A 13,874-nucleotide genomic window follows, 5' to 3' on the forward strand; every position below is an offset into this window, starting at 1 on the left:
GGAGTTTTAATTAAATCTACTAATGTTGTTTTTTCTTGTTGCTATTCATACTTCTTCCTTTAGAAATTTGTACCATAGAAATGTAATGAAAATTATGCATTTTGATCCTAGATCAAGAACCATTTCTCAATCCCATTTATGATCTATAAACTGGCTAGAGACTCCAAGTCGCTAGAGCCAATTGGCATATCCAAGCCAGAAGAGGAATTTCATGTTCCTTTACATTCATACAGGTAACAGTTTTTCTGTTCTGTAGGGCTAATCTTTGTGAGACTGATGCACAAATACAGCGTTAGTATGGAAGCTTAAATTTGCACTTGGAACTCTTCCTGCCTGGGCTAAAAACCACAAATGCTACCTTTATTAGGTAATTAGTGTGCTGCAAAAGCCCTTCAGAATGTTTGCATATACTTTAAAATGTGTGAAGTTAGCTGTCAATGCAAAGCTATTGTGTGCCATTACCTGTCTTCTTCCCATAGGTGTCATCTATATGTTCGACCAACAGGAATGTTAGAAGGTCAGTTTAAAGAGTCCATGACTTACATTGCCTGGAGGGAAGAACTACATAGGAGCAATGAAGTAAAGTGCTTGTTACAGTGCCCAGCCACCGAGACAAATTTCTTGCCTCTAATAGTCAGCTCAACAGCTGTACCTGATGAACTAAATTTTATTTCAACTTGTGGAGGGGAGTGGGATCCTGCCTACATTATCCACCTTTACCCTACCCTGACTGTGAGGAATCTTCTACCATACTCCTTGAGATATTTACTTGAGGTAAGTTATTTTACAGGTTTTTTTTGTAAATCCTTTGCTTGATTTTAAGTAAGACTATATTTACTTAGACATGGAGGTGAATGTAGTGCGGAAGATAATGAATGTTGTTTTTTATATTTTCTATTGTAAATGAGTGAGTCAGCTGATGCATTGATTCTGGGAGTTTTGGGGATTAATTGTTTTTAGTTTGGGTGTACGTGGACAGTTCTGCCTTGCTCCTTACATATGAATCCTGTACTGGATTGGTCTTTCTCTTTTGCATTCTTCTGAGATCCTGTGTGTGTTTTGCAAGGTATCTTTTATTTCACAGGGAGAGGCATAAGAAAAAGCATCCGAGACTTCTGGAGCTTTTTTCCTATGTAGAAAACAACTTCTCTCCATTCTGACAATGATTCTTTACTGAGGGCTATTGTGAAGTCTCCCTTGCACAAATTGGAAGATTTCTTTGTGGGATGCTATGCCGACTTTTTTCCTCTTCTGTCAGTGTTTTCACGAAAGCTGAGTGATTTTAGTAAATAGATGTATTGGTTTTATGTGGCAAGGTTTTGGTAGCGGGGGGGGGGGGGGGGTTACAGGGGTGGCTTCTGTAAGAAGCTGCTGGAAGCTTCCCCTGTGTTTGGGAGAGAGTGAGCCCATACCAGCTGGCTCTAAGATGGACCCGCCGCCGGCCAAGGCCGAGCCAATCAGTGAGAGTGGTAACACCTCTGTGATAACATTTTTAAGAAGGAAAAAAGTTGGGACAGTGCGGAAAACAGCCGCCAGAGAGAGGAGTGAGAACATGTAAGAGAAACAAGCCTGCGGACACCAAGGTCAGTGCAGAAGGAGGGGGAGGAGATGCTCCAGGCGCCTGAGCGAAGATTCCCCTGCAGCCTGTGGTGAAGACCCTGGTGAGGCAGGCTGTCCCCCTGCAGTCCAGGGAGGTCCACGGTGGGGCAGATATCCACCTGCAGCCCGTGGAGGACCCCACGCCGGAGCAGGTGGGTTCCCGAAGGAGGCTGTGACCCCGTTGGAACCCTGCGCTGGAGCAGGCTCCTGGCAGGACCTGCGGATCTGTGGAGAGAGGAGCCCATGGAGCAGGTTTTGTGGCAGGACTTGTGACCCCGTGGGGGACCCATGCTGGAGCAGTGTGCTCCTGAAGGACTGCACACCGTGGAAAGGACCCATGCTGGAGCAGTTTGTGAAGAACTGCAGCCCGTGGGAATGACCCACGTTGGAGAAAGTTCGTGGAGGACTGTCTCCCGTGGGTGGGACCCCACGCTGGAGCAGGGGAAGAGTGTGATGAGCCCTGGAGAATGCAGGCAATGTGTGAGGAATTTGAGATAAGGATAGTAATTGAGAGAGGTAACGGGCAAAACATGGACTGAACGCAGCTAGAGAGTTAAGAGCTGCTTGATGAGTGGGGAAATTTTATTGTTGTAATTGTGATGAGCCCTCCCTCTGAGGAGGTGAAGCGACAGAAAATAACGTGTGATGACCGTAAACCCCATCCCTGTCCCCCTTGTGCCACTGGGGGGGCTTGGTGGAGAAATCCAGGAGTGAAGTTGTGCCTGGGAAGAAGGGAGGGGTGGAGGGAAGGTGTTCTGAGATTTCGTTTTATTTCTCATTTACCTTACTCTGGTTGATTTGTAATAAATTGAGCTAATTTTCCCTAAGCTGAGTCTGTTTTGCCCGTGACGGTAATTAGTGAATGATCTCTCCTGTCCTTATCTCGACCTGCAAGCTTTTTTGTTATATTTTTTTCTCTCCCCTGTCCAGCTGAGGATGGGGGAGTGATAGAACGGCTTTGGTGGGTACCTGGCGTCCAGCCAGGGTCAACCCATCACAATAGAAAAGGTGTAAGGATTTATAACTATCATCCTAGTTTGTTCTGTTTTGTCCTACTCACATAACTGGCTGTGGCATTCATTTAGAACTTTCTTTCACTTCTGTCGAACATCCTAATGACGTTATTTCCAGTTTTCCTTACCTTCACTGTACTTTAGTACTCAGAGTGACAGAATGTAGAACAGAGTACCATTACCTTGATTTGAGGAGCCAGAAACTAGTAATTCAAATCTATTTCTGAAGTCACTATACCTGTAGATGGTTATGTGCTTATTGTCTTCACATCCCTTGACTAATCAAGCCTGGCTACTCACTGTTCAATACAGTAAAATACACTGTTTCTCAGTAAAAAGTAGGAAAGCTGTTGTGGGATGTTACTGCCTGAAGAAAGCTGTGCTACCAAACAATATGGCACAGCTGCCGGCTTTCTGCCTTTGGTGTTCTTTAACGTGAAATGTCCTGGCTGTATGTTTGCAGCACAGTCCAATTCAGTGTTGCACTCAGTATTGTAAGTATATGAATAAGAACTCATTGCCAAAATCCATTGGAAATCATGGAGGAGGGAGGGAGGGAACAGAGTCAGGGGATACACTGGAACTAGTTTGCCTTCCTGAAATCCAGAATTAAGCAGTCTTTACTGTCCTGTAAGAAAAGGGCAATTGATCTCAAATTATTCATAGGATCAGGCTCAAATGAAAGTGATTGGACACTGGGACATGTGGTACTGAAATATCTGAAATGTGCATCCTGCAAGAGAAGGATAAAATCCTGGTTTTTGAATACCTACATTTTATGTATTAAAAACTTAATTTGCCTCTTTTAATTTTGCTACAGGGAACAGCAGAAGCCCGTGAGTTGATGGAAGGGAGTGCTGCAGATGTTTTTCATTCAAGAATCAATGGTGAAATAATGGAGCTTGTGTTGATAAAATATCAAGGCAAAGACTGGAATGGGCATCTTAAAATTAGTGATGGGATGCCTGAATTTTTTTGTGTGTGTTTCACATCCCATTCTGCAACAGTGATGACAGTGGATATTTACATACATACCAGGCGAAGTGGAAGCCGTATGATCTTGTCTGTGTTCAGTCCTTACTGGATAATCAACAAGACTTCCCGTATTCTCCAGTATCGAGCTGAAGACACTCATGTGAAGCATCCAGCAGACTACAGAGATATTGTTTTGTTCTCCTTTAAAAAGAAAACTATTTTTAGTAAAAATAAGGTATGCTTATTTTAGGCAGTGGTTGTGGTGGTGTTTTAAAATCCTGTTCTGGAGCGGGGGGGAACACACACATTTTGTCTAAGAAATTTTTTAATAGCATTTAATAGCATTTAAATCTATAGGCTGCTGCTTTCTTCTTGTTAATTATACTTTTTGGACTAAGTAGAAGGGAAGGCAGGTAGACAAAAAGTCTATTGCAACTTTTTCCAGGTCTTGCACTGCATCCCATTGGCTAACTTTCATCCCAGCCAGAAGCTGGGTGATGGTATAGAGTGGTTAGGTCCTGAAAATTCAGTGGGTGCCCTACCAGAAAACTGTTTTCTCAGGGAGGGGAATTTAATGTAAATTCAGAGTGTGGACTCCCTTTATAAACAAAAGGAAGGCTGCTCTGAATCTTCTGTGCAGGCATTTTCCACTGAACGAAGACAAATCACAGACTTGTGTTTTACTCAGCTAGCTAATTTGATATTTAAAATGCACAATGTAAATGTTCTGTGGTATGTTAAACATGTTCTGATTTTGTTTTGGTGTGATATTTGCATGGTCAAATGAAGAGTACTGTAGTAGAGGATTTTTTCTGAAGTGGCCCTTCTTTACTTTTAAATATCTTTTTTCACCCAACAATAGTTGAAGAAATGGTTGAAGAAACAGTTTTGACAAGGTGTTCTTTTGATTATTTCCTCTCCTCTCTTCAAGTTTGTGACGCACCACAAAATTGTAGCTTTTTTCCCCATCTATGTGTGTGCTGTCATGAACATGAGTCAATAAGGGCTCCTCTATTTTGCTACCTTTTACTGTAACATCTTTCCCAGGATTCAGGCACAGACTAATAAATCAGAGTACAAATAGTGATACTACATGCTTAAGCTTATCTTAACTTATAGAAGGTTTTAAAAGCACTTAAGTGTCATCTCTATACTGCAACATGACATAATTGCACTCCATAATGCATGAACTTCAGAATTAAAATCAATTTATGAAGTACTTGTTTTTCTTTTCTTTTCTTTTCTTGTGTGTAGATCCAGTTATGTATTTCAACTAGCACTTGGTCCAGTAGCTTTTCCCTTGATACTGTAGGAAGCTATGGATGTGTCAGGTGTTCAGCTAATAACATGGATTATCTGGTAAGATAGGTTTCTGTGTTTTATGGAGCGCTCTCGGGGTTCTTTTGGCTTGCCTACTTCTTCTCTTTAATTGTTTCACTACTTACACTGCTTTTAAATCATGGAAATATTTAACAGCTAGAGTAATAACTTCTATGCCCCAGCTATTCAGGTCTGCATCTGGTGACAAATAGTTTCACCAACAGAAGTTTCAGTGTAATTAATAAATGTGTGGTTTCTGTAACAAATGTGTAGTACTAGGCTGTTCAAAAATACAATAGTGAACTCGTACAGTGGAGATAAGAGTTCACAAAGTACATAATTGTTTGCAAATGTTTAGATCTTCACTCAGCTCAGCAGCCTTGTCTAAGACAACATTTCCACAACTAAGCAGAATAAAGAATACATTTTATAATAATATGCAGATATGTGGGGAGTTGTGTTTCCATATACTCTTTAACTAATCTCTGATGATACAATTATTTTAGGTTGTCCTCATTTAGTGTAGAGGGATTCCTGTAGGATTTTCCTCACAAATGCTACAGCTGCAAAACAGTACATCTAACCTGTCTCTTTACCATTGTTTTAATTGTGTTGCATAGTTCTCTGATTTTACTGCATGCTGTTTGGTTCTTTTATTACAGGTGTTCAGAACAGGAGTGTTGTATGCTAGCCTTTGTAATTACAGTAATGTAGGGTTTGTTGTTTTTTTTTTCCATCCTGACTTTTCTCTTAAGCTTGTTGTTGATTGTTTGCTCAAATTGTCCTTGTTCAACAGGTTGGAGTTAGCATCAAAATGAGCAGTTCTAATCTTACCAGGATAGTTACCTTCACTCCATTCTATACAATAGCAAACAAATCTTCTTTGGAACTAGAAGTTGGAGAAATTGGTCCTAATGGTTCTTTTCCAACTAATAAATGGAATTATATCTCGACTTCAGAGGTAATGTTTGAGATTTTTTTCCTTTGGATGTTATTGTAGACAAACAACTGGTTTCTAGCTGTCACTTGAGGAAAAAGCAGTTCTCTTATAGAAGCTCTGTCACTTGTGATGGCATGACGTGGATACTTCACATCTTGGGGCAACTTGAACAGCATTGGGTTGTGTATGTTGGTAAACTAATCAAGTCCTTCAATTTAGGTAATTTATGAAATGTAGATGAGATGTTCAAGAGTCGATACTGAGGTAAGAACTAAGGCATTGGAAATAGCGTTAGTCACACAAGACTGTTTTATTGCTGGCTTACTATATTGAACATACATGAACTGTTAAAGTCATGCATATTTCTTGTTTTACAGTGTCTTCCATTTTGGCCTGAAAACTCATCTGGTGAACTTTGTGTGAGAGTAGTTGGCTATGAAAGCTCATCCAAACCATTCCTGTTTAATGCCCAGGATAATGGTACTCTGCTGAGGCTGGAAGAACTGGTGAGACTGGCTTTGTGTGGTCTGTTCTTAGTACTCCATTTTAGCCTTATGGTACTGACCTTAGGAAAGCTTGAGTCTGCAAGATCATCAAGATTGAAGTCTTGTGCCTTAAGGTGTTGGTGCACTGCACTTTAGTTCTGTTGCATAAAAAAGGTTGTGAATCAAGTTTGCAATGTTGTTAATGTTTTCATAGCTGTGTGAAGTGGTCAAGTTGATTTAGTTTTGACAAGCCTATAGGAAGCTGAACAACTCTATTGCTATTAAATTAAAAATGGTATACAAGGCCTCTAACATCTGTTCTTTTGCAGAGGGTATTTCTTAGGTGCCTTCAGTTTGTTTAAATAGTTATCCTAAAGTAGAATGTATTTTTTGTTGTTAAGCTAATACATGTTGGACACAGTTCATGGCTAAAATAATTTATTGTTCAATTAGTAAAATCTTAATTATTTCAGAACTCACCCTAGCCTGGCATTAGGGAATGTGTATATAAATGTAGCATGTTCAGACAAGTCTTTGGAGATAATGCTGATCGTAATTAGCTGCAATACAAGTCACTGTGAGGATAATCTAGTTCTCTAAGTTTGCTGAAGCAGTTTGAAAAAATGTTTAAGAAAAAGATGTCATTGATTATCTCTTGTTCTGCTGATGCACTTAGAGTAGTGGGCGGTTTTCTTCACTGTTCTAAGACAGTAGATGGTTCAGCTTTGCAAGTGAATCCTTTCTAGTCCCGTATGTAGTGAGGTTTGCTACTGCTGTGTAGAGTACTAAACATAATTTCTCACATCCCTCTGATGTGAGCTGGAGAATCTGTAAGATCATCTTTTTCAAAGGTAGATGTGTCACCTCCAACCTCTCCATACAGCATAGCAAAAACATCAATTTATCTTGCTAGACAAGCATTTGAGAAAGCTTTCTGAAGAGACTATCCAAAAGGGAAAGCATGAGGTACCTCCTTTGTATAAGCAAATGAGAAAATTATGCTGTACATACCTCAGAAATATCTTGCAAATACACTGGAAGAAAACAGCATCTTGAAAGCCCTTAGAAGAAAGACTTACAATGATTTGTTCAGAGGTTCAGTCAACAGAACTTTTCTGCTCGGTGATCAGTTCATTAATACACTATTGCTATATTTGTCATACTTTCAATAACTTTAGTGTGTTTGTCTAGAGTAGCCTTTCAGATTTTTAAGGAATGTGCAGGAAATGTCAGTTTTTAAATGTAACTTTAAGTTTTGTAGAAGAAAGCGAAGGGAATGCTTGCCTATACTTTTTACTGAACTTAGCCAAATGAAGTAATTCTTAAAAATGTTATACTTTGAATATAACTTTTCAATTAAGTTAAATCAACAGATAGTTTGTGGATGATACTGATGTCTGTCTTAAGCCAGTGACCAATGTGTTTGAGCTTACCGTTACTAGATAATGTAGAATACATTTCCTTTTTTCATTTCTAAGAGGCCGGTGAATGACTTATCTAAAAATAACAATTTAATCTGTTCTAACTTGAATTTATGCATAGAACAAATGCTGAACTTTCTAACTTTCTCTCCAGAATGGGGGCCTACTGGTAGATGTGAATGTTTCTGAGCATTCTACTCTTATAAGCTTCTCGGATTACCATGAGGGAGCTGCTCCGGCTCTTATTGTTAACCATACTTCGTGGGACTCTCTCAGATATAAACAGAGGTATGTGAAAGAAACAATTCACCATTAGTTGTTTAACCAGGGGATATCCTTTGTGGAGATAGTAGTTCTCTTTTTATCATTGTGGTACCTTGAAAAATACAAAAAACCTGTTTCTTTATCGCGTTTTTTTAATGAAGTATTTTTTCTACTTTTAAGCAGTTGTCATAGTCTGAGAAAGTGGAGAGAAAAAAGTGGGAGTATAGATCTTAGTTCACCAAAAGCCTAGCTACAGCTGGACTTGTTTGGAATGGATAGCCTAGGCCCTTAACCCCTCACCCCAGGAGGCTGGAGGGGTGGAGTCTATAGCACTATCATCTGCTTGCACTACTTCAGTCAGTGGTCTTAACCAGTGAATGCTGTCACTTCTTTTCTTATAACCTGCAGTGGATTACAAGAGGAAATGGAGTTGAAACCAAAGCAAGTATGCCTGTTTGCATGGACAGATCCAACTAAAACAAGAAAATTGACTTGGGGCTACTCCCAGAATTTTGGTGAACATGACCTACTTAAGGTAAATTTCAGAAAGGGAGAAGTAAATGCTGAACCAATCTAGGACTATAACAAGATTAAAATTCTCTGAGAGAAAGCTTCTTCAGTAACTTGCATCTGTCTTGTCCTGTAAGAGACTTTTGAGCCTACGCTCAAGTAGCAAGATTTTAGATGTTCAGATTGATACAAATAGAGGATTGGACAGAAACTCCAGCCTGCATTTTCTGCATGGTTTTCTTGGATATGAAAGAAGAAGGATCAAGTGTATGAGCTGTGGACATATCTAAATAGTACAGAGAATGAATAATTCACCAATTGTCCAGCAGTGCTGCATTTGGCTTAAGTATCTCCTTAAAGATGGAGAAAAACCCTGACTGCTGTGACTCTTGCTTCCTATGGGAAATGCTTGCATAGAGCAGAAAATTCTGAGTTGCTCACTAAGAGCTATTTTGGTGTTTGTAACTCACGGAATATTAAAAGAGGAAAATGTGTGAAGTGGGGGCAAAATAACAACGATCAAGATGGAAAATGAATGGGGGAAAGAGGGAAACTATAACTGGAAGCAGAGATAAATCTAGGATAAGACTGGGAAAGTATTTTGTTAAAGAATGGGGAAGCAAGTGTTGATGGAGGAAGATTTTTCTCACTTAACTGGAATGTAGGCTAAATAAAGTCCTATGTGTCTGTCTCTAAATAGCAGACCTCTTGTACCTTTTACTAAACTGTGAATTCTTCAGAGGTGGCTTGTTTTTTCTGTTGACTAGGCACAGAGTTAAGATGAGAAAACTGAAGATATTAGTAGCTAAAAGTAGGGACAGGGAAGCAAGTTTGTGTTTCAGTTATATGGGGAATGGATGTTGTTTCTCACAGCTGAACTGTGACAGTTAACCAATTACAGTGTGCTTCACTGTATAAGTACTTTCTTGGGTCAAATTTTTTACATTTAAAAATGTTTTAAGTTTGAAACTGATTTTCTTAGTATATAATTATGGTTATATTCATGATTATTTTTGGCTTTTGAGAAAAGGGCTTTAACTATCTTGATTTTACCTCATAAATAAACAAATAAGGAATATCTGCATTTGAAGAACATTGTCTGGTTTTACTGTTTCGTGGTGTATGACTTAATGCCTTCTTCCCCCATCACCTATGATTCTAAGTCTTTTCTTTTGCTGTGAAGGCCTTTGTTTTCTAATAATTTCCAATATTTTTCTCATCCACAAATTTGCCGGAATGCCTACTTTTCTAAAGGTAAAAAAAAAAAAAAAAATCCCAGCCCCTAACTTCTTTCCAGTGTTGGGATACAAGATGCCACTGAATCAGTATGATGCAGTAAACTCAACAAACAAGAAAAATACTGAGTTCTGGTTTGGGTGTGTGCCAGTAAACTTGCTTGCTTGTAAACATACAGCTACATCATGGATTTACTCCTGTAATTACTTATTTACTTTTTTCCCCCCTAATACAGGATGATTGTGGCCAATTCCCTTACAATGCAAATACTCAAATACACTGGGTGTCTTTCCTGGATGGACGCCAACGAGTGCTACTTTTCACAGATGATGTTGCATTAGTTTCTAAAGCACGACAAGCAGAGGAGCTGGAGCAACCTGATCAAGAAATAAACTTGTCAATCCATAGTCTTGGACTTTCTCTTGTTAACAATGAAAATAAAAAAGAAATCTCTTACATAGGAATTACTAGGTATTGCGCATGTAAGCTTAAATATTCCTTTGAATTATCAAAATTTGACAGCGTATTATAATTTTAGCAATATAATTGAGTTGAAGGGGACATCTTTGAAATTAAATTAATATAAGTGAAACCTTTTTAAGTAAAATTAAATTCTGCCTTTATTCCTATTGTGCAATTTGAATAAATAGGATTTAACTGCCTGCTTGCTTAGCTTCTATTAAAAAAAAAGTAAACAATAGGGGTTTTTGAGCCTGAAAAATTAGGATATTTTTTTACATGTTTTGTATGCATAAGAAAGGTTTAAGTACTATTAAATTGTTAACCTTGTTATTTGTCTTGCAGTTCTGGTGTTGTTTGGGAATTAAAACCAAGGCAAAAGTGGAAACCATTTAATCAAAAGCAAATAAACCTGTTGGAACAAGCTTATCAAAAGTATCTTTGTAAGAGTGCTTTCCAAGCTCCAGGTTGGCAAAAACTAGACAGCAATATTGAGGTACGTTTAGAGGCATCAGTGTTTAAGTGATTGCAGAACATGTGCAACAGTTAAAACGGACTTCTGTTTTCCTAAGTAAGGATAGATGCTGTATTAAGAGAAACACAAATAAAAAACAAGTTGTTTTTTTTTAATAGTTTTACATTTTATACCGTAGGATATTTTTGTATTGAGGTAATACTGAGGCAGTATTGAAGTATTCCCCAGACTTGTATTATGAAGTACAAATCTCAAAGATTTTTGCTTTTGTGAGGTAGAAAAGATTGCTTGGTATCTGCATGTTAGCTATGAACCTATATTCTCATTGACATAGCTTAAATTCTTTGCGGAAATCTTGGGGTTAGCTTCTTAATAAGCTGCAGTTCCCATGACTTGATATGATAAAGGATCCTATAGCGTTCAAAGGCTCTTGAAATAAATTAATTTATTTACCTGAGCTTTTTCAGACACTAATTATACATACCTCTATTCCATGCATAAATTTAATGTGATGAAATGGCTAAGTAAAATACAGGCATTTTGTAGTACCATAATCAGGCTTGTTTTCTATATCATCCTTTCATTTGAAAAACACATATACCCTCAGTTGTATGAATGCTTAGGTTTTATACATTGCAGTAGTGCATTTAAAGTACATGGTATCAAAAACTTGTAAGTCATTACATTTGACTTGGAATAAAGGAGAGCTTTTCCATTTTGCTTCTCATAAGTTTAATGTTTCAGGATCAGGGTAAAAGCATCAGCTGGGAAAGTAGGCAGCTGCATGCAAATTATCTTTAATTATGCCAGTGTAATATATAACTTATGAAGAAATAGTTACTAAGGTGACACAGAGGTTCCCGCTTGGGGCAACTGCAGTTGCAATGTAATGTGCTTATCAGACTAACTTGTGGTTTTTGTTACTTTCCATGCAGATAATTGGAATAATTGAGTAATTCAGTAGCCATGTGATCATGAAATAAGGAAAAATGCAGGTTTTATTTGCTGGTCTGTTTACTAGTAACATAACATTTTATTATTTCCCTAATTAAACTATATGTTAGCTCTGCTTTCTTCTATTTCCAGGTGAATTTTAGTAAGGTTCCAATGGAAATGCGTCTCCCAGTCAGATGCAGCATCCGACGCAACTTCCTTTCAGGAATTCATGTTGAATTCAAACAGTCACCTCACCAAAGAAGCTTACGGGCTCAATTGTATTGGCTGCAGGTACCATCTCTCATCATGGTCTGTAAACTAAACAGACATTTTAATGCTTTTATTTTATTAATTTGTATGAAGAAGTATCTCCAAATCTTACATATGTGGTGCTCTGTTCACTATGTCAGAGTAGCAGAAGTGCTATGAATGCTCCATTGAAGGAAAAGTACTGCAGAACTGCCATCCCAGGATTTTGCAAGTAGTATAGAAAAAAATGCACAGAATTATGGGTTAATGTAAAACAGGGTGCTATGATGGAAAGCTTATTTCTAAAGAGAGGTGTTTTGGTGTTTTAAAACAAACAAAACCCTCAACCTTTTTCAAAATTTGTTTACCATAGTTTGTATACAGTTATGTAACATTATTCTAGAGAGTGTATCTAGAGGTTTAGAGATCTTTAGTACAAAAACTACCTGTCTAATGGAAAGTAGATAATAGACAAATCCTCAAAACCAGCATGCAATAGTATGCCTGCATGTAAGCTTAACAGTGAATTAATGTGCAACACTTGCACCTGATTAGCATACTCCAGTCAGTACTAATAATGTTGCTAAATTAACCAGTAGAATGCTTGAGCAGGTACTAGTGAGATAGAGGAAAATAATGGTGAGAAATTGTCACTGTCATCTTCATCTCCATTTGCTATACTTCAGAGTCCCCCAGGGGGGAGGGCATTCATTGAGGACCCTGATGCTTTTCCTGACCAGCTGGTGGGGAGGAGTTTCCTCTTTCCTTTTATCTCTCGCATTTTGTTTTTATTTTTTGCCTGAAGGTAGTTTTCACCATTACAGTCAATGTGTGCATTCAGCTGCAGACCCCATAAATGAATCTTTGTGAGTGTGAACCTGTGTAAGCATCCCTTGTGCAACCACCTGACCTTTTATAACTAAATAGGTAACATTCCAAAATACCACATAGCAGAGTAATCCTCTTCTTCTTCTCTCCTTCCCCCAAAATAAGAATGATGATGTTCTTGAACGCAGTGTATAAACAAGTTTCTCAAGCCTTCTAAATAGGAAATGGTCTTTGACTATTGTGTCATAAGAATATTCCTGTAATTATGCAATAATTTTTTAGGTTGATAATCAATTACCAGGATCGATGTTTCCTGTTGTATTTCACCCTGTGGCCCCTCCCAAGTCAATTTCTTTGGATTCAGGTAAGAGAAACCTTTTAGTAATATCAGATTTATTCAGCCCCGAAAGTAGTAACTTCGCAATTTATTTTTTACATATACTTAGATTGTTGTTTTTTTTCTCTTTAGAACCAAAACCCTTCATTGACATCAGTGTCATCACTAGATTCAATGAATACAGCAAAGTACTGCAATTCAAGTGAGTTTAATGGTGTGTTGTAATACAGTTTTAGAGATTTAACACATTTTAAAAGTGAACCTTGTTTTAAAGTTCACGTTTTCTTATCCAAACAACTCTTGACTTTGGATTGAGTTTTTAAACATCTCCAGTGAAAAAACATAATTCTTAAAAGAAACTTACTTATAGAAAGTAAGGACTGACTATGTGAATGGACTGTTATTCAAACTCTTTACTAATCAGAATTATTTCCCTCTTGTACTACAATATCAGAGTTGCATGTCTGCCTGTTTGCTGTGCAGTGCTGGGTTTATTTGGTGCTCTAACAACAGACAGTTCATACAGTATCTAATGTAGCCCAATGCAGTGTGTTCTATTGTGAAATGTATGTTCTTTAGTTTATATGTCTGTGTCTTGAGTTTTTGTACTAAAAATGAGACAAAGCCTGACAGTTTCTCATGCAAATATGTGTAGCCAACTAGTGTGGATAAAATATTTGAGGATGGTGAATTATAATAAAATAAATATTCAGTAATATGACTTTTGGAGAGAGGCAGTTGGATAAAAGGAAGAAATATGTTGTTTAGGTGATGTTATCTATGGAGCACATGGAATCATAATGTAAGAATATAAGAAATATTTGATG

The 13,874-nt window shown here is 37.9% G+C and overlaps 1 protein-coding gene across 4 annotated transcripts in view; it reads left to right on the plus strand.

Moving 5' to 3' along the window:
- The window catches only part of VPS13C (vacuolar protein sorting 13 homolog C), a 106,537-nt gene that overhangs the window by 70,540 nt on the left and 22,123 nt on the right, over positions 1 to 13,874 (plus strand). For 3 of the 4 annotated variants that reach the window (XM_069797996.1, XM_069797997.1, XM_069797998.1), the window contains 13 exons: positions 112 to 233; positions 480 to 774; positions 3,433 to 3,822; positions 4,842 to 4,946; positions 5,704 to 5,868; positions 6,225 to 6,353; positions 7,908 to 8,041; positions 8,426 to 8,552; positions 9,999 to 10,234; positions 10,568 to 10,718; positions 11,784 to 11,924; positions 12,993 to 13,074; positions 13,180 to 13,249. In XM_069797996.1, coding sequence (XP_069654097.1) covers positions 112 to 233; positions 480 to 774; positions 3,433 to 3,822; positions 4,842 to 4,946; positions 5,704 to 5,868; positions 6,225 to 6,353; positions 7,908 to 8,041; positions 8,426 to 8,552; positions 9,999 to 10,234; positions 10,568 to 10,718; positions 11,784 to 11,924; positions 12,993 to 13,074; positions 13,180 to 13,249 — 2,147 coding nt within the window. Of the gene's footprint in view, positions 1 to 111; positions 234 to 479; positions 775 to 3,432; positions 3,823 to 4,841; positions 4,947 to 5,703; positions 5,869 to 6,224; positions 6,354 to 7,907; positions 8,042 to 8,425; positions 8,553 to 9,998; positions 10,235 to 10,567; positions 10,719 to 11,783; positions 11,925 to 12,992; positions 13,075 to 13,179; positions 13,250 to 13,874 lie in introns of those variants that run through there. The other variant, XM_069797999.1, reaches the window with a different exon arrangement.

This window comes from Haliaeetus albicilla, chromosome 12 (genome assembly GCF_947461875.1).
Source record: "Haliaeetus albicilla chromosome 12, bHalAlb1.1, whole genome shotgun sequence".
Lineage (NCBI taxonomy): Eukaryota > Metazoa > Chordata > Aves > Accipitriformes > Accipitridae > Haliaeetus > Haliaeetus albicilla.